We start from the raw sequence: 22,810 nt of genomic DNA on the forward strand, positions 1-22,810 counted from the left end.
ATTTTATGAATAACCGACAATAAACTCTGTGTATTAGTCCCAAATGTTGTTTACACCAAAAAGAGTACCAACTTTGTGCTCGGGCTTGTCTAATAAAGGTGTTTTTCATTAAATATAATGTACAGCATGCAAAATTCTTCGTCTGCTCCGCCATGCTTGTTATCGCGAGATCTCGTAGGTGGATCTAATGAAAAGCCTAAACATTGACAATCAGCGCGAAAATGTAGTTACTCGAGCCACTTCGACAAAGAAAGGAAAATCATATTGTTGCAGAAAGAATTTACACTCTGCTGTTCGGTTTTTAACTTGATATTAAATTCAAACCTTTTCAATACCGACGAAATAGCTTTCGCCTCCATACTTGTCCATTGATGTAAATACTACCTTATATGGCATATGCAAATGACTTGACAACCGGAAGTTGAAACTTCAGTACATCAAACATGGCGCACAAATATGAATCGAGAAATTGGAATTTATCGAAATTGTTGAAAACGGTAGAATAGAGCCTCACAAATCTAAAGTTGCAGGTTGTAAATTTATATATTGACTAAGAAACATAGAATATCATTTAATTTACGTAAAGAAAGTCAGGAAATGTTTAGAATGAGCGCAAATGTTGCGGGAGTGAATCACTCCCGCATTTGCACCATTACGGAGATCCTAAGGAGTTGTAGCCCTCTCCCTAAAAAAAAAAAAAAAAAAAAAATCAGAGAGGGCTACATTATTGCAGCTAATTTTTTAAGGTCACATTTTTAGCTCACCTGAGCTAAAAGCTCAAGTGAGCTTTTCTGATCACCCGTAGTCCGGCGTCCGTCCGTCTGTAAACTTTTAACATTTTTTACTTCTTCTCAAAAACCACTGGGCCAATTTCAACCAAAGTTGGCCAAAAGCATCCTTAGGTAAAGGAAATTCTGAATTGTTAAAATAAAGGGCAAGGCCACCTTCCAAGGGGAGATAAACAAGAAAAGGTAAAAATAGAGTACAGGGGTCGAAATTAACTTTTTCTACCACAGGCTAAAAAATCCACAGGCTAAAATGAAAACCTACAAGCTAAAATGAAAATAATGAAGCAGTGCTCTTTTTATATATATATATTTTCAATCAGTGATTTTCCCAATCATTACTGAGCCTAGTGGGTCAACAGGCAGCGTTTGGACAAGACACTAAGTTACGTAAGTCATATGGTGCAATGTCTAAAGCTAGGTCTCTTGATTATCGCACCTCTAACAGTCTAATCCACGACTTGTTTACCGCAGGTCTAGATCCAGTCTTCCAATTTCATGCCACATCAGGGTTGTCACTAGTGATTTTTTAAAGCGAATACAGGACTCATGGCTTTATAAGCAGCACGATCACGAGTCCTATGACTTTTTTGATAATCGTCTACGCGGTGAGAAATACACCCGTGTCGTCACTACAACCCGACCTCAATATGACAATGACATTCTCATGATTCTGATAAAAATAACTACCGGAAGACTTGGTAAAACATAGATTCCGATATTTTTTTGTAGATAAATGAATAACAAAAACGTCATACTTGGAATTATTCAATTTAATCACCCCTATAGGTGAACAGGACTCGTGGCACATGTCGATATGCGATGTCCAATCTCTAAAGCATTTGTTTGACTCCGAGTTTCTTAAAAAATCATAAAAGAAAAATCCGGATAAAAACGGTTATTGAAATCGGTCGTTCATGTAAGCGTTTGTATGATTCAGAGTGCAAGTTTGAGAAAAGCGAATAGCGCATCACCGTATAAAACGGATACGATACGATCATAGTTTGTAAATCACCACTCGCTAAGATTTCCGAGTGTCCATTATTTTTACTCGCTATTTTTCACATGTACTCGCATTTTGCGAGTATTTCTCGCTAATTTCGACCCCTGGAGTAGGGTCATTAAAAAATCTTCTTCTCAAGAACCACTGAGCCAGAAAAGCTGAGATTTATATGAAAGCTTCCTGATATAGTGCAGATTCTAAATTGTTAAAATCATGGCCCCGGGGGTCGGATGGGGCCACAATAGGGGATGAAAGTTTTACATACAAATATATAGGAAAAATCTTCTTCTCAAGAACCATTGGGCCAAAGAAATTGACATTTACATGAAAGCTTTCTGACATAGTGTAGATTCAACAGCCACTGAGCCAGAAAAGCTGATATTTACATGAAAGCTTTCTGACATAGTGCAGATTCAAGTTTGTTCAAATCATGGCCCCTGGGGGTAGGATGGGGCCACAAGGGGGGATCAAAGTTTTACATACAAATATACAGGAAATATCTTCTTCTCAAGAACCATTGGGCCAAAGAAATTGACATTTACATGAAAGCTTTCTGACATAGTGTAGATTCAAGTTTGCTAAAACCATGACCTCTAGGGGTAGGTTGGGGCCATAGTAGGGACTACGGTTTTACATGCAAATATATATGGAAAGTCTTCTGATATGGACCAAGGTGACTCAGGTGAGCGATTTGGCTCGTGGGCCTCTTGTTAAGATCATCACTTTTTAGCTCTTCTGAGCCGAAAGCTCAAAGAGCTAATCATATGGCCATATGTCTGGTGTGCGGTGTGCGTCAACTTTTTGGGAAAAGGGCTATATCTCAAGAACCCCATGGCCAATTTTTGTCAAATTTGTCACAGGGTATCCTTGGCCCAAGGACTTTCATTTGTACTAAATCTAGGCTTGTGACCCTTTAACAAGGGGAGATAATTAGGAAAATGCAAACAAAAGTAGTGGTTGCTAAAAAATCTTCTTCTCAAGAACCACTGGGCAAATTATCACCAAACTTATGCTTAAGGATGAGGATAGGTTGTAGATAAAAAGTTATTCAAGGCATCATCCTGAGGCAAAGGGTGTGGTCTCAAGGTCACTTCAAATTTGACCTTAAATTGTGTTTTGTTAAAACTTTGATATTTTGCTTAGTATAAGGACTAGGATCATCAAATTTTGTCAGTTGATGCATCTTAGGACCTAATATCATATTGTCTCAAAAGTAGGTCATGATGACCTACTTTTTGAATTTCGCAGGTAATTATTATTAAATGGATTTTGATGCATATCTTGGACACTTTTGAACCTATGATCATCAAAAGTTGTCAGTTGATGGATCATGGGACCTTGAACTGCGTCATGTGAAAAGTATGTCACCATGCCGTACTTTCTGAATTTTATGGCTGATCATTTATGAATACATTTTAGGTTGTTATTTCAGATACCGAGAGGTTTAGAATCATCAAACCTTGTAGGTTGATGCGTCTAGAGGCCTCGAAACATATTTATTAAAAAAAAGTAGGTCACAGTGACCCACTTTTTGAATTTTGCAGACATTCAATTTTCACATTTTCAATTTTAGATGCATATTTTGGACACTATGAAAGCTAGGATCATCAAACTTTGTCAATTGATGCTTCTTGAGTCTTCATAGTTTGTTGACCAAAAAGTAGGTCACTGTGACCTACTTTTGGAATTTGACGGCTATATTTTAATATTTCAGATACTATTTGACTTACATTCATCAAACTTTGTCAGTTGATGGGTCTTGAGTCTTCAGAGTGTGTCGACCAAAAAGTTGGTCACTGTGACCTACTTTTGAAATTTGATGTTTATATCAGTTACATATAAATTTTTAGGTACTTTTTGACTTAACATCATCAAACTTTGTTAATTGATGAATCTTGGTTAGTGAGAATTTTTGCCTGTTTTGCAATGTATCAGAAGAGCGATTCTAGTCCCATGGGCCTCTTGTCTTTTTATGTGGCACCAAATTGTCCCAGACCTACAATTAAGTGAAATTAAGACTGCTCTTACGGAATTAAACATAATTTCTGTAAATTTTGTTTTTCAGGCAAAAATTATGTGCTCAAGTTCATGCAAGTGTGTTGGATGTAAAAATTTTGAGGAGAGTCCAGAAAGAAAGACCTTGATGCATTTGGCAGATGCAGCAGAGGTTAGAGTTCAACAACAGACAGCAGCAAAGACCAAACTGTCCTCGCAGATATCCGGAATTCCATCAAGGCGACCTCTGGCCACAGCTACAGGGGAAAGGTAAATATTAAAAATTTCCTTGTCGTTACAAGTATTGAAAAAGGTTCACAGTTTTGTTGTGAATGGAAATCTTTTAGTTTGACAGTATGTAATGGGAGTTGAATTTCATGGGGTTGATTTGTTTTGATTTAGCGGCAGAATTTCATTTGGTACCAAGCTTTTGACTTACTTTGAACTTTGGGCTGCTTTTCAAAAACTTCAACCTGAGCTATCAAGGGTGATAAGGGCAAGTAGAATCATGTTCTCTGGTCAGCTGTATTTTCTTCTGACAACTCTTGTGACACATGTATAATTCATGTGTTTACAACTGGAAATGTAAACATCTCGGAGATAAATGGTGTTTGTGAAGTTTTGTGTTCCTTCTTGAAACGAATAATAATTTTGATACATATAAAACCACATATTTCATGAGAAATGGAGTAAACTATTGGGACTCCAGTATGTTTTGCATACATTCATTTGTTGATTTGACATGAATCAAATCTAAAAGTTAATTGTGTTTTTCATTCCCAGGTTGCCCTACACGTTTTTAACCTCGGATGTTGCTGAAGCCACTTGCGCCTGTCTTCTAGCCCAGGCAGAAGAAGCCGAGAGACTGAAGATGCCACCAGTGGTACAGGAGAGAATGGTTATTGAGGAGTTTGGACGTTGTCTTCTTCAAATTATAGAATCTGCAAACAAAACAAAAGGTACCCTGCCTAAGTAGTACCTTTGAAATAAAGTTTACATGGTCAGATGACTAATTTGCAGAAGAAGCTTCTGTTAAACTATGATGTGATATTTTCCTGTTATACTTGTATTTCAGGAATAATCAATATAGAATGAAATCAAGTGGTAAAGTATTGAATAATGAATGTCCGATATTAATGCAGAACTTTTATTTTATTGCATGAATGTCAAGTAATGCCTGCTAAACAATTTTCACGCTCCTGCCAAATGGGGGTATTTAAAATTTTTATCTGTTCATTCAGTTTTAAGTCACCTGGATGAACTTAGCTGATCAAAATTTGTCTTTTGTTGCCCTCTTTGTCAAGAACTTTTCATAGTTTTAACAATTAAACTAGGTCCAAAGTATCCTTAGGTAAGGAGGGTTCAATATAGAAAAAAGTTTTCCCAACTCCTGTTAACTATATAGATTGAATACTATGAGACCAAAAAGCATGAAACTGTCATCAAACCAGATGTCTGGTTCTAGGGATAGATGAGCTTATTGCCATGACTTTAGTGTCATCAAACCAGATGTCTGGTTCTAGGGATAGATGAGCTTATCGCCATGACATTAGGGTATTCAATGTCTAACAATCATATTACATACCTAATGAATGGATAGTATGATTTCGGTAATTATGATGTAGTAATGAAGGATATATCAAATAAAAATCATCCACCATAGGAATTTGCAAAATTTTGATTACTTCTTGTTTTATTTCATCTTGAATTTTACATTGAAGTCCATGGGAAGAGCATGTTTTATAAAACTACTTTTTAAAGACATAGTATTTTCATTCAAATCTCTTGGTAAAGTTAGATAAACTTTCTCTTTATCTAAATATATTTACATTCACTGAATCTTTTCACTAGACAATAAATGCATGTTTGTTGCGAACTAGTTTGATCCGGTTTTTTAGTACCACCTGTCCACATAATCATTACCAAATATGGAGCATCATCAAGGTCAAAGGATGCATTAACTGCTCTGTTTAACGTAAATGGGTCAACCATATGATATTTTAGTACTTAAATTTAGTTTTTATCTTTTAAGAAATACATAAAATTATAAATATAAACAATAAAATGTCTTTCTATGTTGTTTCATCGGGTGATGAAAGATAGCAATCATTATATAACCCGCTTGTGTGGTTTATGAATTTTTTTCTGCAATGCTTGTTGCCTTCATTACCCAATGGAACAACAAAAAAAAAGCATTTTATTGTGTAAAGGAATTAAAAATTAATCATTTACCACAGACATTTTTAGCTTGCGGAGATGACTGTGTTGAGGGCTATTGTCATGACCCCTGTGTTGGCATCTGCATCATACTCGAAGGAAAAACTTTAACCTGGTGTAAATCTTTTGAACCGAGGGGGATAGGGTAATGATATTTCAAATATTGATTCCTCATATCTTTTGAACCACGGGCAATAGGTTTTGATATCTCACATATAGATGTCTCGTAAAGAGACCTTTGTTTTGGTACCAAGACTTTTGACCTAGTGACCTTGGACTGTGACCCACTAATCAAAAACTTCTTAGCCATAGATATAGTAGGCAAAGTTTGTGCATATAGTACATTATGAAATATTGGAAAGTCAAAGAAGAAAGTTACTTGGTTAGTGCACTGTGTAGGTGAATGTGCCTTTATTTAACTTTTAAGTCCTGCTGAGTCAAGTCACACTGCTGGGGAAAAGCACCTGCAGACATTGTGTGTTTAATGGAACTCCAGCATTGTTTCAATCGAGACGTTTCATACAGTTTCTGTATATAGAAAATCCTTACTTACATGCAACTTGCCTGGATGTACTTTAACAATAGCATGTATTTTGTTGTAGAAAACACAGATACGTGATAGCATGAAGCATGATGTTGGATCATCATCCGTGTAATTCCAGCTCCATCACAAGTGTAACCTGTTCCTTGTTTACATGTGTGTGTGTGTTAGTGTACCATTCATGCATTGACAGTGTCTCCCAACTGTCGGACAGTGTGTTATCAGATGATTAGGAAGGGTGACAGGAGGAGACAGCCAGAGCTGGCCAAGTAGAGTCCCGGAATGTCTACAAAAGATTTGTCCCAGCAGTGATAATTAGGACTCGGACAAGTCTCGACTCTGCTCCTACAAGAGATGGCAGCTTCTAAAGCCTTTACTATACCAATCTAGTGACCATGGGAAAATGCAAGTGCTATGGAATGTTACATAACACCGAGAAATTAAGTTTTGATGTGATTGGTCAATGTTTTACTGTTGAGTGATCTACAACTATTACATTTCATCTTGTATTCATTTTCATTTTTAATTGCTATGTACAAAAAATATTTATTTGCATGAACTACATTTGATGTAATTTTATTAATGCCTAAGAAATTAGAATGTTTATTGAATATTTTGAACAAGTGATATTGTCAAATTTCATTCAAAAGAAGTACAGTATGTGAGGGAAAGCATTGTACTGTGATCAAACATTCACTGATGGGTGTTCAGTTCTCAATTACAGTACTTCTCTCTCAGAATTTACATTGTTAAATGCAGTTTCAGAGTTCGGAACTCATTTTGCATGAAGGAAAATTTATTCTTTTGAACACGAGAGGGTACAAAGTAAACTAACTGTCACAAATTCACAAACATTCTGTTAATTATATGTGTTGCAAAAATATGAAATTTTGTGGTTATTTTATCTTGGAATACTCATTAGTTTCTCCATGGCTTTCTGTATGTAGCATGTTCGGTCCCCTACTGCATTACTGAACACAAGTTCAAGAAAGGGAAACAACTATTGGGTACTTTGGATATTGGGTATCTGTTCAAGGGATAAATTTATTTACATGTAGGTCATCAAGAGGTTCTGTAATAATGGAGACTTTACAAATAAACTGGTAAATTTCACTATTAGGATGGAGTATTTTGGGGGGAATTTTATGAATGGGTGTTTTTCCATTGAACTGCAATTTTATTCTAGCCATTCACATTTTCAAACTCTCTTGAAGAACACAGCTGTTAAACAGTTCCTTTGCTACAAAGATTTGAAGTGTGAAAGTAAAATAAAACCAAGTAACATTTACTTGTGATAGAAAATGTTTCAAGTATTAACGTACTGATCAGGGCAATATTTTAAGGGTAATCTTTTGTAACCGCAAATAAATATGTACATGTAGCAGGCATGTCAGTATATTCAAAATGACAATATCATAATTTAAAAATTGACTGATAACATTGGGTATATGTGCTCAATTTAACAGAACTACATATATACCTGTGGACTTTTTTTTATTGCATATGGTGTTTGTAATTCTTTATAAATTCCTGAATTTATCAAAAGAGTACTGTAAGTACATATACTTTACTGATGAAAAATAAGTCTATTATACAGCTTTACTGTGTATATGTCATAGCCATATGTCCTGTTTGTGATGACAAGTATTAGTGACTCCAGTAGTTTATAAGGCCTTCAAGTCCCACTGAACCTAAATATTCAGAAAAATGATTGTTGCAGAATTTGACAATACATCCATTAAGCTTTAAAATTTTTGTTGATCTGTCATTTCTTCTTTGTAATTCATTATCTAGTCATAATTTTTCAGAGTTTTCTTTTTTTTTTCTTCAAACATCGGTGGTGTATATCAGAAGTACTGAATGATGTGTGAATGTAGCACAGTATCTAGATTGTAGATGTCGCAGGTGCCAAATTAATGGCGTCTTGTTCTGGCAGTAATTCTAACATTTGCTCACATTGTGTTACTTGTATATATCAGATAGAGTTTACTAAAGTAATATTGTATATTAATGTTCAGAACATCAATCAGAGAATTATTAGTTGTTCAATAGGGTACTTATTTAGTGGTCTCCATCATTGATTAAGTACTTATAAAAAAAAGTTGGTATGGTTGTACAAGTATAACAACATATAATTTTGTATGGCAGTTACACCTTTATCTTTTTCATTTGACAAAATATACTTTCTTTTTGCATTTTACATGTGTGTAAATATACTATAGCACATTTTAAATTATTATAGGTTTTAACAAATCAGGACTATTGTGTACGTGTAGGTAATGAACAGTAGCGAGATACAGCGTTATGGAGATCATACAGTAGAATATACACACTGTGCATATAATAATGCTTGTCTGTTGAAAATCTTGGATGTGTGATAGGTTCTTGAAAATTTTGAGTGTCATGTGCAATAATTATATATGAGTATGAATGGCGTTAGTTTATGATTTAGACCCTTCATTTCTGCAGCAGCTTATATGGAGTCCAATAAATCATCATGTACATAAATACTTTCTGCTGTTTGTGAGTTTTGTACTGCAGGCATGTACATTAGACTGGTTCCCCAAGTTTTGTCTGGTCAATTTTTTGAGAATCCTGGGCTGTGATTGGCTTTGACTAGTAGATGACCTATATTGATTTTGAGGTTGAATGGTTACATCCTGAAAGCCAGAGAACCTTTTGTCAGAAATTTTTATATTAGCTAGTTTTTCAGGGCTAGTAGATAATACCCATTGATTTTCTGATCAAAAGGTTTACAGCTCACCTGAGCTGAAAGCTCAAGTTCTGATCACCCATCGTTCGTTTGTCTGTAAACTTTCACATTTTTGACTTCTTCTCCAGAACCAAACTTGGTGGTACAAAGCATCCTTTGGGTAAGGGGATGCAAGTTTGTTCTAATGAAGGGTCATGCCCTTCTCCCAGAGGAGATAATAGCAAAATAGTGAAAATACATTAACATCATTTAAAAAGCTCCAGAACTACTGGGCTAATTTCAACCAAAACTGGCTCAAAACATTCTTGGGTAAAGGGGATTGAAGTTTGTTCAAATGAAGGGCCATGCCCTTCTCCAAGGGGAGATAATAGTGAAAATACATTGACAAATTTGACAAAACATCCTTGGGTAAAGTGGATTCAAGTTTGTTCAAATGAAGGGCCACGACCTTCTCCAAGGGGAAATATAACAAAATAGTGAAGTTTTAAAAGTCTCTCCAGAACCACTGGACCAATTTTAACCAAACTTGACATAAAACATCCTTGGGTAAAGGGGATTCAAGTTTGTTCAAATGAAGGGCCACGCCCTTCTCCAAGGGGAGATAATAGCAAAATGATGAAAATAGATTGATGACTTTTAAAAGTCTTCTCCAGAACAACTGGACCAATTTCAATCAAACTTAGCACAAAACATCCTTTGGTAAAGGGGATTCAAGTTTGTTCAAATGAAGGGCCACACCTCTTTCCAAGGGGGGATAATAGTAAAAATCCATTGACGACGTTTAAAAGTCTTCTCCAGAACTACTGGGCCAATTTCAACCAAACTTGGCACAAAGCATCTGTTGGTGAAGGGCTTTCAAGTTTGTTCAAATGATGTGCCACGCTCCTTTCAAATGACAAAAAAGTGAAAATACATTGATGACTTTTAAAAGTCTTCTAATGGGGCTGTCCTTCGGATGAGACTACAAAAACTGAGGTCCCGTTTCACAGCAGGTGTGGCACAATAAAGATCCCTCCCTGCTCAAAGGCCATAAGCGCTGAGCATAGTCTAAATTTTACAGCCCTTCACCGGCAATAGTGACGTCTCCATACGAGTGAAATATTCTCGAGAGGGACATTAAACAATATTCAATCAATCTTCTCCAGAACCACTGGGCAAATTTCAAACAAACTTGGCACAAAGCATCCTTTGGTGAAGGGAATTCTAATTTGTTCAAATGAAGGGCCATGCCCCCTTCAAAGGGGAGATAATCACAAAAATGTATAGTGTGGGGTCATTTAGAGATTTTCTCAAGAACCACTGGGCCAGAAGAGCTGAAGTTTACTTGAAAGTTTCCTATAGTCGAAATTCAAGTTTGTTAAAACCATGACCCCAGGGGTAGGTTAGGGCCACAGTAGGGGATCAAAGTTTTCATGCGAATATATATGTAAAATCTGAGAAAATATTCTTCTCAAGGAAATTACCAATTTACATGAAATCTTCCTGACATAGTGCAGATTCAAGTTTGTTAAAGTCATGGCCCCTGTGGGTAGGATAGGTTCACAATAGGGGATCAAAACTTTACAAATATATAGGGAAAATCTTAAAAACCACAGGGCCAGAAAAATTTACATGAAAGCTTTGTGACATAGTGCAGATTCAAGTTAGTTAAAATGATGCCCCCCCCCCCCCCAAAAAAAAAGGGTAGGGTGAGGCCACAATAGGGGATCAGAGTTTTACATACAAATATATCTAGTAGGGAAAATCTTCTTGTGGAGAATCACTTGGCCAGAATGATTTACATGAAAGCTTCCTGACATATTGTAGATTCAAGTTTGTCAAAATTATGCCCCCTGGAGGAAGGATCAACGTTTTACATACAAATGTATAGGGAAAATCTTTAAAAACCTTCTCAAGAACCATTGGGCCATAGAAGTTTACATTTACATGAAAGCTTCCTGGCATAGTGCAGATTCAAGTTTGTAAAAATCATGGCCCTGGGGGTAGGTTGGGGCCACAATAGGGATCAAAGTTTTACATACGAATATATAAGGAAAATCTTTAAATGTGGCCCATGGACCTTTTTTAAATAGGAGATTGTTGGCACACTTTAATTTACTTTTGGTGCAAAAGGTCACATTTGATGTCCAAACAACTTTTCATAGTTTTAAACTTGTTCAAATTTAATGTATATAATATTATCACTAACTTGTTTCCAAACAGGTAAAGTTAGTGGTGTTCACCACAAGTCTAAATTTAGATACCTGTATATATTCGCATTGAAATACCAGTTGTGAGTTGGGGCGTAGCAGGCAAGGAGTGCAGATATCGAGCTGGCACCCAGTTTTGTAAATTGACGAAATTTTAGTTACTAGTTTTATCATATGTAAAGGGTTCAGAAATCAAGCAAGAAACTGTCTCAATAACATATCATCTCAAATTGTGCTCATAAAGAAAAGAATACATGATAAAGTTAGTAAAATATTGCATTTAATAGTATAAATACAATGTAATCAATCTCATTATAAAGTTACAACAAAATGAGCTGTTCTATTCCAACCTGTACCAACTGAATGGACGGAGTTTAGACATTGCTGCAAGGCTGCGTAAATCACAAATACATCTTGCAAGCTACATGTCTAAGATTAATCTTGCCCTAGACCTATGCTTAAGGAGTTGAAGAAACTTCCTAAAATCATAAAAAGTCAGATATATAAGAGTATAAAATTCAGAAAGGAATTTCTACAGTAATAATTTTAGCAGATGGGATACAATGACCATAACTAAAATTCAAATTAAAACTTCAAATAACTTCGAGTATTTAAAATTGTGAATTAATCTCTCAAAATTCATTTTCGATAAATCATGTGTATATTTTGTTTGACCAACTTTTAAAAAAAAATATCCAATTTTGTGTAAATACATGTAATGAGGTAAATTTACATTGATTTATTAAGAAATGGTTTTTATGTTTATAAAAACATATATACATACTAAAACAGCATCATATGAAAAGGGTTCTACTGTATAATCAATGTCTCTACAAAAGGGTTCTACTGTATAATCAATGTCTCTCCATGCATTGTTTCAGTAGCTCTATAATCAATATCATTAAAGAAGTATTTACTATATTAATTGTCCTCAGATCAAAGTATGAATAATGCTATTGTGAAAAAAAACCAATTACAAATTGGAGATAATATCACACCCTGTAGTTAACATCACAGACATCTTCATGCAGATAATACATTTAGTGTTTTTAAAAGTATCATATTTTCACAACACTGTTATTCTCAAAACCTATACTACTTTACAATAATCACTTGATATTTTTTTTTTTTGGACATTTAATGGATATGCATCAATAAAAAAACCTCCAAACATGCATGTACTATACATAATATCTTAAGATTCAAAGTTTATCACAGATAGGTACTCAACAAACAAATCTGAGGATGTCTCTCTCTCTCTCTCTCTCTCTCTCTCTCTCTCTCTCTCTCTCTCTCTCTCTCTGAGGATGTGACACTCTTCATAACCATCATGTACAATTATTACATGTAAGTCCCAAATCTCTCCCTCTCTTTCTCTCTCTCTCTCTCTCTGAAACAGATAAAGGCACCAAAAACCCATGTTACATAATACACATACATTGCTAAGATGAAATACACATCATAAGTTAATGCAAAAAAAGTCAGATCTTACTAAATTTTGAATACATGTATTATCACATGTTTCTATTGTAGACAGTTTACAGACAAAATCATCTAATTCTGGAATAAAACATCAAAAGTATTTAACATTGGTTTTCAATAAATTTGTCTAAAATGTAAGGCATATATACAAGTAAATAAATAAATTTAATATAAAAATAAATCATCAAAATTGAGGCAGAAAACTACTCCTAAAGGAAATCAGTCTTGCTTAAGGAGGAATGCTACACCTGAGAAATTTGATAGGGATCGATGAAAAGTGGAGGATTATATGTACAATATTCTGAAATTGAAGACTTTCCAATTTACTTTATTTAGTCAAAAAATGCAGTTTTAGTTGAAAGCAATCTGAAAAAAAATTTAAAACCCCTGCTAGACTTGAACCCACGATCTACAGTTCACCATTAGACGTGCTACCATATAGAGCTACTCAGCTAGGCAATGATTTTTTAAATGAATAGGCAAATAATGCTGATATTTATATTTTCATCCATGTTTTAAAAGGAAGTCAACCATTATGATGATATAGAGCACCTCCTTAAAGTACAGATTATTGAATATCAAATGTTATAACATCAAAGTACATAATGAACATTTTTTGTCATGGACACCGATACAACTACCACTGATTGGTAAATCAAGATTCTGTAGATTGGACATGAGTAATATCCAATTGCTGCTGTTTTGTGGCTGCAAATACTAGTTTTTCAAGACGAACTATTGAGGCATTTAAAGAAAGCATGTTTTCTTTCACAAAGTTAGACAACTGGTCCACATCAATCTCCAACTGGGTCTGGGTTTTCCTATCAAAAGAAATTGATACATTATCTTCAACTCTGCATAAAGCTATTGTAATGTTATACAAAATTCTTCTACAGACAAAGAAAACCTCAACTCAACCTCTTTGAAAAGAAAGAGAAAAAAATGAAACTGAATGGAATGAGATTTTTGAACTTCCCTTCAAAGTTACACAAGAGTTGCCATATCAGAACCATTATTTATTTCAACTAAAATGAAAGATTTCCCATCATGTACTTTTTTGTGGGGCATACATTGAAACAAGAGACCCACAGGCTTATCGGTCACCTGAGTACTAGTTAAAAGTATCGCTACTCCCAAGGGCTATGGAATCTAGAAAAAATTTCCTGTTCTGAGCATCTAAGCTAAATTCTAATATTCAGCAACAGTATGTGTTCTTAAACAAGATGTGTTCTTAAAATTTCAATGCCCTCAAAAGTGCATACACTGATGAAAGGCTTTACAATGTACATAATATGTGTATCAACATTAAATGATATGACTAATCCGGACCCATCCTAGAGTCAAAACCCTTGGGTTGCAAAATACATATTTTTTTGTACATCCATTTTTTGTTATTCCTAAATATGCATTTAGATTTTATACAGTATCAGCAAACTTAAAGAAGTCCTTGAAATCATTATAAAAAATATGACACCACCCTGAAACCAAACCCTTACCCCATGGATCATGAAACTTAAATTTTTGGTAAAGGACTACCTACTCCTTCTAAATATCCATTTAGTTTCAAATTAGTACCAATAGCATTATTTAAAGCAGATATCATGTACATGTATATGTTTTGCACATATACACTATATATACCAAGTTTGGTCCCAACCTGGGGTCAGAATCTCTACCCCAGGGATCCTGAAAGTTACAATTTTGGTAGAGGCCTTCCTGTTCTATATCACAATGCATTTAGTTTTCTTAAGTATAGGCCGGCATATGCAGTTGTAAAGAAGAAGATTTCTTTTAAAATTTGTCAATTTTGGCAGTTTTTGCCCAACCCTTAAGGCCCCAGGGGTGCAGGAGTCCTGAAATTTACAATCTATGTCCCCCTTGCCCAAAATATGCTTCATACCAAATTTGAAAAGAATTGGAATGGTAGTTATCAAGAAGAAGTTAAAAATTTCTATTGTTCAAACATTTAATAACTGGCCATTTTGGCCCCACCATGAAACTAAAACTCATACCCTGGGATTCTCAAATTTACAATTTTAGTAAAGGACTATCTGCTCAATGTAAATGTCCATTTACTTTCAATTTAGTATCAATAGCACTAAAGAAGATGTTATTTAAGTGTTTTACACATAAACACTATATACTAAGTTTGGCCCCGCCCTGGGGTCAGAACTCCTACACCGGTGATCATGAAATTTACAGTTTTGGTAGAGGCCTCCTTGCTTTACATCACTATGCATTTAGTTTTTCTTACACCTATGCAGTTGTAGAAAAGAAGATTTTTGAGAATTGGTAAATTTTTAGCAGTTTTTACTCCTCAAACTTTGATCCCTATTGTGGCCCCAACCTACCCCCAACGGCCATGATTTTAACAAACTTCGAATCTGCACTATATCAGGAAGCTACTGTGTAAATTTGTACTTTCCTAGCCCAGTGGTTCTTGAGAAGAAGATTTTAAAAGATTTTTCCTATATATTTGTATGTAAAACTTTGATCCCCTATTGTGCTCCCATCCCACCCCTGGGGGTCATGATTTTCACAAACTTGAATCTGCACTATTTCAAGAAAATTTCATATAAATTTCAGCTCTTCTGGCAAAGTGGTTCTAAAGAAGAAGATTTTTTAATGACCCCACCCTATTTTTGTGATTATCTCCCCTTTGAAGGGGGCATGGCCGTTCATTTGAACAAACTTGAAAGCCCTTCACCCAAGAATGCTTTTTGCCAAGATTGGTTGAAATTGGCCCAGTGGTTCAGGAGAAGAAGTAAAAAATGTGAACAGATGGACAGACAGATGATGGACAACAGGCAATCAGAAAACCTCACTTCAGCTTTCATCTCAGGTGAGCTAAATAACTGAAAGCCATTTCTTATATTTTAATTTTAATCCTTTTTATAGCACTTCAATATTAAGCCTACACGTATGTTGTACTCTTTAGTTCAGGGTGTTCCTAAGCAGCTATTAGCCTATTTCAAAAGTCAAAAGTTTCTGTCAGATATCAATCTTCAAATGGGAAAATTGAGGAAATACACTAATATTCATTGGAATGATGTAGATTTTAAGTGACACCACAATTTTATATGTAATAATAATACATGTACATAGGCAATCGAAACTACTCGGCTATTTCCGTAACCGCAAATGAACCTCGTATGTGGATCGACGCCATCAGTCTGTTGCCATGTGTACACAAATGCAACTATGATGTCACAGTCGTACGTTACAATATGAAACGCGAGTTTTCAAATGCATCTAAGATATCATACATATCTAAGGTATTCTACCACTATAATTTTCCACTTACATGTTTATATATTAGAGTGAATAAAACGTTAATGATACCAAAATTAATCTGAGGCGAAAATATAAATAACACATTATACAGGGATTCGGTTCTGGTCTTTTAACCTCATCCACAGGCGCGCTTCCGGCGAAGAAATGCATAGATTTGATGCAATTATTGCGCCGATCCACGTTCGAGTCTTCTTACCGGTTACAGGAAAAGACGAGCACGTGATCCGATTGGTACATAGGGTGTGGGTGTGTTGATGATGTATGACAATGTAAATGAATACTCTCCCTAATGTCATGTTAATATATATTTATATTTCCAATGACTTTGCTTTCAATATCTTTACCAATTTGTAATGATAGCCATTTCCTTATGAATGTGATGCAGATAAGAACATGTGTGTATGAAACTTTAAATAAACATAATACATCTATTCTAAAAATTAAATTTCAGTTATGAAAATACACGAAGGTATGAATTGCAATGCTTCACGTCAGCATGCTTTTCACTGAGCACTAATACGCTTCATGAAGTACGCTGGTGTAAAGTGTCGCTGTTCATACCTTCAAAAATGAAATCTATCTCTAAAAATGACAAAACATTAGGTCTTTTGATGTAAAACATATTAAAGTCTTTACTGGTGAAAATCAAAGCTCACTGTAAAAACATTTCAAACAATGAATTTGTAGATCGGTACCTGTTGTAAATAGCAAACTACAACTGCAAGATAAATAGAAATTGTATTGAGCATGTTAGAAATAAGGCGCGGGAGTCTATTTACCTGACCTGAGTATGTTAGAAATAAGACGCGGGAGTCTATTTACCTGACCTGAGTATGTTAGAAATAAGACGCGGGAGTCTATTTACCTGACCTGAGTATGTTAGAAATAAGACGCGGGAGTCTATTTACCTGACCTGAGTATGTTAGAAATAAGACATGGGGGTCTATTTACCTGACCTGAGTATGTTAGAAATAAGATGCGGAAGTCTATTTACCTGACCTGAGTATGTTAGAAATAAGACGCGGGAGTCTATTTACCTGACCTGAGTATGTTAGAAATAAGACGCGGGAGTCTATTTACCTGACCTAAGTATGTTAGAAATAAGACGCGGGAGTCTGTTTACCTGACCTGAGTATGTTAGAAATAAGACGCGGAAGTCTATTTACCTGACCTGAGTATGTTAGAAATAAGACGCGGAGTCTATTTACCTGACCTGAGTATGTTAGAAATAAGATGCGGAAGTCTATTTACCTGACCTGAGTATGTTAGAAATAAGACGCGGGAGTCTATTTACCTGACCTGAGTATGTTAGAAATAAGACGCGGGAGTCTATTTACCTGACCTGAGTATGTTAGAAATAAGACGTGGAAGTCTATTTACCTGACCTGAGTATGTTAGAAATAAGACACGGGGGTCTATTTACCTGACCTGAGTATGTTAGAAATAAGACGCGGGAGTCTATTTACCTGACCTGAGTATGTTAGAAATAAGACACGGGGGTCTATTTACCTGACCTGAGTATGTTAGAAATAAGGCGCGGGAGTCTATTTACCTGACCTGAGTATGTTAGAAATAAGACGCGGGGGTCTATTTACCTGACCTGAGTATGTTAGAAATAAGACGCGGGAGTCTATTTACCTGACCTGAGTATGTTAGAAATAAGACGCGGGAGTCTATTTACCTGACCTGAGTATGTTAGAAATAAGACGCGGGAGTCTATTTACCTGACCTGAGTATGTTAGAAATAAGACGCGGGAGTCTATTTACCTGACCTGAGTATGTTAGAAATAAGACACGGGGGTCTATTTACCTGACCTGAGTATGATAGAAATAAGACGCGGGAGTCTATTTACCTGACCGAGTACACCTCGGGGTCTATGTTGCACAGTGAAGTGGACCTTGCTGTGGCTGGTGGCTCCACCTTCTCTCTGGCCATCACATTGTCTTTTATATTATCCAGTTCTTCTATTACCTTGTCCAACCTGTACCAAGTTATATATATTGATTACACTTACATCATTACTTTTATCTTAAAATAGTGGGATGAACAATACTGTGATGGTATATGTGTATATGTACTAATTATCAAAATTTCTATATTTCTGAACATTGTTAATATATCTATAATGGCAATATACATTAATAACTTATGCAACATAAATTATTTGATGTCATCCCAGATGAATTAAAGGAATAGGTCAAAAATTTTCAGTTTATTTTTGACTAATTTAACTTTCAGACATCATTAGTTATGCCCTTATTTGTATAATATACAACGTATGCACTGAGCACGCCTTCTTCACACGTCGGAAAGAAAAACTATGGTGTAAAGTAAGTTTTGAAATCGAGTTAATTGACTGTAGATATAAGAATAAGAACCTGTTTGACTAAGTGCATTAATTGCTAGATCATGTGTAAAACACTAAAGGGTAGTTAGTTATGCTCAGATCAAAAAATTGCAGGGAAAATAGCACGTGGTATGTTAATAAGACAGTTATGTGGTCAGCATTCAGCTAATTTAGGAAAGAAAGCCAATAAAAAAAAATTGAAACAATATTCTCATTTAATAATGTATCTCATAAAAATCATTTTTAACATGACCACATATTTGTAAATAAATCCTCTTCCTCTGTGACGTTTCTAATAATATTTTCCCCACGCGTTTGTGCACATCCACCATAGACATCAATCCTTCTTAATTAAATCATGCATTAGAATATCAAGGCTTTCCCCTTGCATTGAACAGGCCTGTACTTTCTTAATACCAATTCATAATTTGTCAAATACCAATTCATAATTTGTCAAATTTGTCAGAAATTACCATTTTATATAGTTTATCATACTAACAAACTTTTGGTCTTCTGATTTCCAACATTGAAAAAAATCCAATTTAATACAGCACATATAGCTTTCACTCCAATATAAAATAAGAAAAGTCTTTTCAACTCAGAAATGGTTAATTCTTAGAACAGGAAGTGCCTTTCTAAATGAGATGGCAGTAAAACAGAATTTAAGTGTCTTTCTAAATCAGACGGCAGTAAAACAGAATTTAAGCGTCTTTCTAAATCAGACAGCAGTAAAACAGAATTTAAGCGTCTTTCTAAATCAGACAGCAGTAAAACAGAATTTAAGCATCTTTCTAAATCAGACAGCAGTAAAACAGAATTTAAGCATCTTTCTAAATCAGACAGCAGTAAAACAGAATTTAAGTGTCTTTTTAAATCATATGGCAGTAAAGCAGAATTTAAGTCAGGGCTTGAAATTAACATATACCCGTCAGTCTGTGACTGGTTGAAAGTCTGGTGGACTGGCTGACATTTGTTTTAGTCAGTCTGATGGGACTGGTTAGTTTTCTAAAGCTTCACTTTGGAAAATATACTTATGAAATTTTATACACACATTTGGTATATGCTTTGATCTGTAGATATCGGACGAATCTGATTCGTAAATATAAATCCCACATTTAAGTGTCACAATATTGTCTGAGGCATATCGAGTTAAATTTCATTTTAAAAACATTAACGAAATATGTTTAATTATTTCTGGAAAACTCTGTTGGGCTGGTAAATTTTTATTCGGACTGGTTGAAATTATACCCCATCAGTCCGGCTGAACTGGTGACATAAAAAGTTAGCTTCAAGCCCTGTAAGTGTCTTTCTAAATCAGACGGCAGTAAAACAGAATTTAAGCGTCTTTCTTAATCAGACGGTAGTAAAACAGAATTTAAGCGTCTTTATAAATCAGACGGAAGTAAAACAGAATTTAAGCGTCTTTCTAAATCAGACGGCAGTAAAACAGAATTTAAGCGTCTTTCTAAATCAGACGGTAGTAAAACAGGAAGTACCTTTCTGAAGTTGTTTCTATTTTCTTATCAATTTTATCATTCTCCTTTGAGAACACGGTGTGCTGGTGTTCTTCCATTGCTCCACGCTCAAACAGGGACAGCCTGATTAAGTCCTTCTCACTCAGCTTCAGCTCTATGATAATAACAAACAGTTACAGCATCTGTGACACAACAGAAAGGTCATCTACATGATGACATTTTCTGCAAATGATAGTATGATCACACCTATTCATAAACTGCTAGTATATAAATAATGCAACATTACAAGAATGATATATACAAAATCTAAAATGACTACATATACAGTGAGCATATGAGAAATAATAAACTTTTCTAGTGGACATAATGATCGAATTGCAATTGCTCTGCTGGTATATTCCATGATTCATATTAGTGCATCATAGAAAATATGCCATGTTATTCAATATTCATTATTTAATATGCATTCTGATTTTCCCTTTGAAGTCCTCTTGATGCACTATAGAGTATAGAAAAGGTATGAGTCGTCTCTCCAAATGAATTAAAGGTCTCTCTGTGATCAAATTACTGTACACTCAAATACACATGTGTACAATTAGGCCAAGACTAGCTGTTCTGTCAATAGTAACACAATAAGGCCAATACTAGCTGTTCTGTCAATAGTAACACAATAAGGCCAAGACTAGCTGTTCTGTCAATAGTAACACAATAAGGCCAAGACTAGCTGTTCTGTCAATAGTAACACAATAAGGCCAAGACTAGCTGTTCTGTCAATAGTAACACAATAAGGCCAAGACTAGCTGTTCTGTCAATAGTAACACAATAAGGCCAAGACTAGCTGTTCTGTCAATAGTAACACAATAAGGCCAAGACTAGCTGTTCTGTCAATAGTAACACAATAAGGCCAAGACTAGCTGTTCTGTCAATAGTAACACAATAAGGCCAAGACTAGCTGTTTTGTCAATAGTAACACAATAAGGCCAAGACTAGTTGTTCTGTCAATAGTAGCACAATAAGGTCAAGACTAGCTGTTCTGTCAATAGTAACACAATAAGAAAGGTTTCCAAATAAATTGAGAGAGTGAGAAAAATGGCAATATGATTACATCAACAGTTTATATTTGTCTAAATTAAGACACATCAAATCAATATATGATGTGTAGCTGACCTTTGACAAACAGACCTGAGTGACAAGTTGCCAGAAATACAAACTATAGTGAATCACAGTATCATAAAAAAAGGTAAGCAAAATTTTAAAATCCAATTACGGTCTATACAACCATTTACTAATGACTTACTAAAGCTGTTCCTGGAGCGGAGACTGTCACCACAGCAGTTACCACACTTGTTAATCATCCACCTGACCGCCCTAAACATGTGATTCAGGATGATGAAAGGGGGGAAGAGAGCTGGTCTCTCATAATACTCATACACCAGAGAGAACCTATGGTATCGCCACACCTTCTCCGAGTTATCCTGAACCTTCTGGAAGGTATCGCTACAGAGAGAGAAAATTCAGTGTGTCTTAAAATAAATACAAGACTTTAGTCACATGATGATATCCTTCTACAAGTGTTAATCAGATCTATGAATTTCACTGAACAAGTTAAAGCCAAGTCCTGTCAAACAAAGTTTTACCTTGTCCTTTCAATTGACCAAATATTGATTTGAATTTCTATCTACATGTAATGTCGCTCATAAGTTTAAGGTCATGCGCAATGTCTCGCAATAACATAATTTTGCGTGACATTTCAGGCCGGTACCATTCACTTGCATCCTACCTCGTTTCTACAAATAAAATCGTGGTGTATTACCAGATCTGTTTAAGAGTTGGGATATTCTGATAGTTCCTGGTTGTGGCAAATAAAAATGTGAAGTCAACTCTTATTGTGTAACAGAAGAATGTATATTATAGGATTAAACATTCTTTTTGAAGAATTTATCGATGTGTAAACTCTGGACATTTTACTCACAAACTGAATAAAAGTGATAAGCACTTTTATGTTAAGTTTGCGAGTAAAATGTCCAGAGTTTACACATCGATAACTTCTTCGAAAAGAATGTTTGATTCTTATAATTCCAATTCGTTCCCTGTATTATCAATTTCAAAAATTTGAATAGTTTCCCTGCACTATATTATTTGTTTTCAGAAGCGCATGTATACATAGTGTTTTTGGATTTATTGATATGTAAATTCTCGTTTAGCTGTATTTTTGTCCAATCAAAACAATTGTAATGCATAACATTGGAATTATATGTACATAACTAAGTCAATACGTTGCAAAGAAAGGGCTAAAAATCTTTGAATCAATTGGGGATCAAACCCAGGACCATTGTATTACTAGTTAAGTGATCTAACCGCTGAGCTAACCAGGCTAACAGTAATATTACTTCAATATAATATCTAAAGCTATTCCACAAATCATACAAGAACATTTCATGTTGAGGAGATGAAAAAATGTCAAAAACATGCAAGTATGATCTTAAAAGAAATTAATAGTAATAATATTGCTTTATTTAGAGAAGGTAGTCCGATTCTTCTGAAATACAAATGATATAGAAATAAATTACAATCAAAGATTTGTAATTTGAAATTGAAATGTTCTTTCTTGAAATTGATCTTTCCTTATCTTCTCTTAATATACTGAACGACCATTAAAAGGACACCTACCAATCTGAAGATATCAAAATCATCAACATGAGGAATATTGTAGATACATAGTTGCACTCATTAATCAGAGAATTAACACAAGTCAAATATTTCATACA

General features: G+C 35.0%; 2 protein-coding genes across 8 annotated transcripts in view; one reads left to right on the forward strand and one right to left on the reverse strand.

Moving 5' to 3' along the window:
• LOC125668668 (protein lin-54 homolog) overlaps positions 1 to 9,052 on the forward strand; it is a 32,678-nt gene extending 23,626 nt beyond the window's left edge. Inside the window, exons 10-13 of one of the 2 annotated variants that reach the window (XM_056162306.1) lie at positions 3,854 to 4,053; positions 4,567 to 4,742; positions 4,859 to 4,887; positions 6,603 to 9,052. In XM_056162306.1, the coding sequence (XP_056018281.1) occupies positions 3,854 to 4,053; positions 4,567 to 4,742; positions 4,859 to 4,878 (396 nt within the window). In that variant the 3' untranslated portion in view covers positions 4,879 to 4,887; positions 6,603 to 9,052. The remainder of the gene's footprint in view (positions 1 to 3,853; positions 4,054 to 4,566; positions 4,743 to 4,858; positions 4,888 to 6,602) is intronic. The other variant, XM_048902998.2, reaches the window with a different exon arrangement.
• Positions 9,053 to 11,701: 2,649 nt separating this feature from the next.
• The window catches only part of LOC125668665 (transient receptor potential cation channel subfamily M member 2-like), a 51,645-nt gene continuing 40,536 nt past the window's right edge, over positions 11,702 to 22,810 (reverse strand). For all 6 annotated transcript variants that reach the window (XM_056162315.1, XM_056162314.1, XM_048902994.2 and 3 more), the window contains 4 exons: positions 21,340 to 21,539; positions 20,064 to 20,196; positions 18,073 to 18,201; positions 11,702 to 13,746 (listed from right to left, as the gene is read on the reverse strand). In XM_056162315.1, the coding sequence (XP_056018290.1) occupies positions 13,581 to 13,746; positions 18,073 to 18,201; positions 20,064 to 20,196; positions 21,340 to 21,539 (628 nt within the window). In that variant the 3' untranslated portion in view covers positions 11,702 to 13,580. The remainder of the gene's footprint in view (positions 13,747 to 18,072; positions 18,202 to 20,063; positions 20,197 to 21,339; positions 21,540 to 22,810) is intronic.

The sequence above is a fragment of the Ostrea edulis genome, chromosome 4 (assembly GCF_947568905.1).
Source record: "Ostrea edulis chromosome 4, xbOstEdul1.1, whole genome shotgun sequence".
NCBI lineage: Eukaryota > Metazoa > Mollusca > Bivalvia > Ostreida > Ostreidae > Ostrea > Ostrea edulis.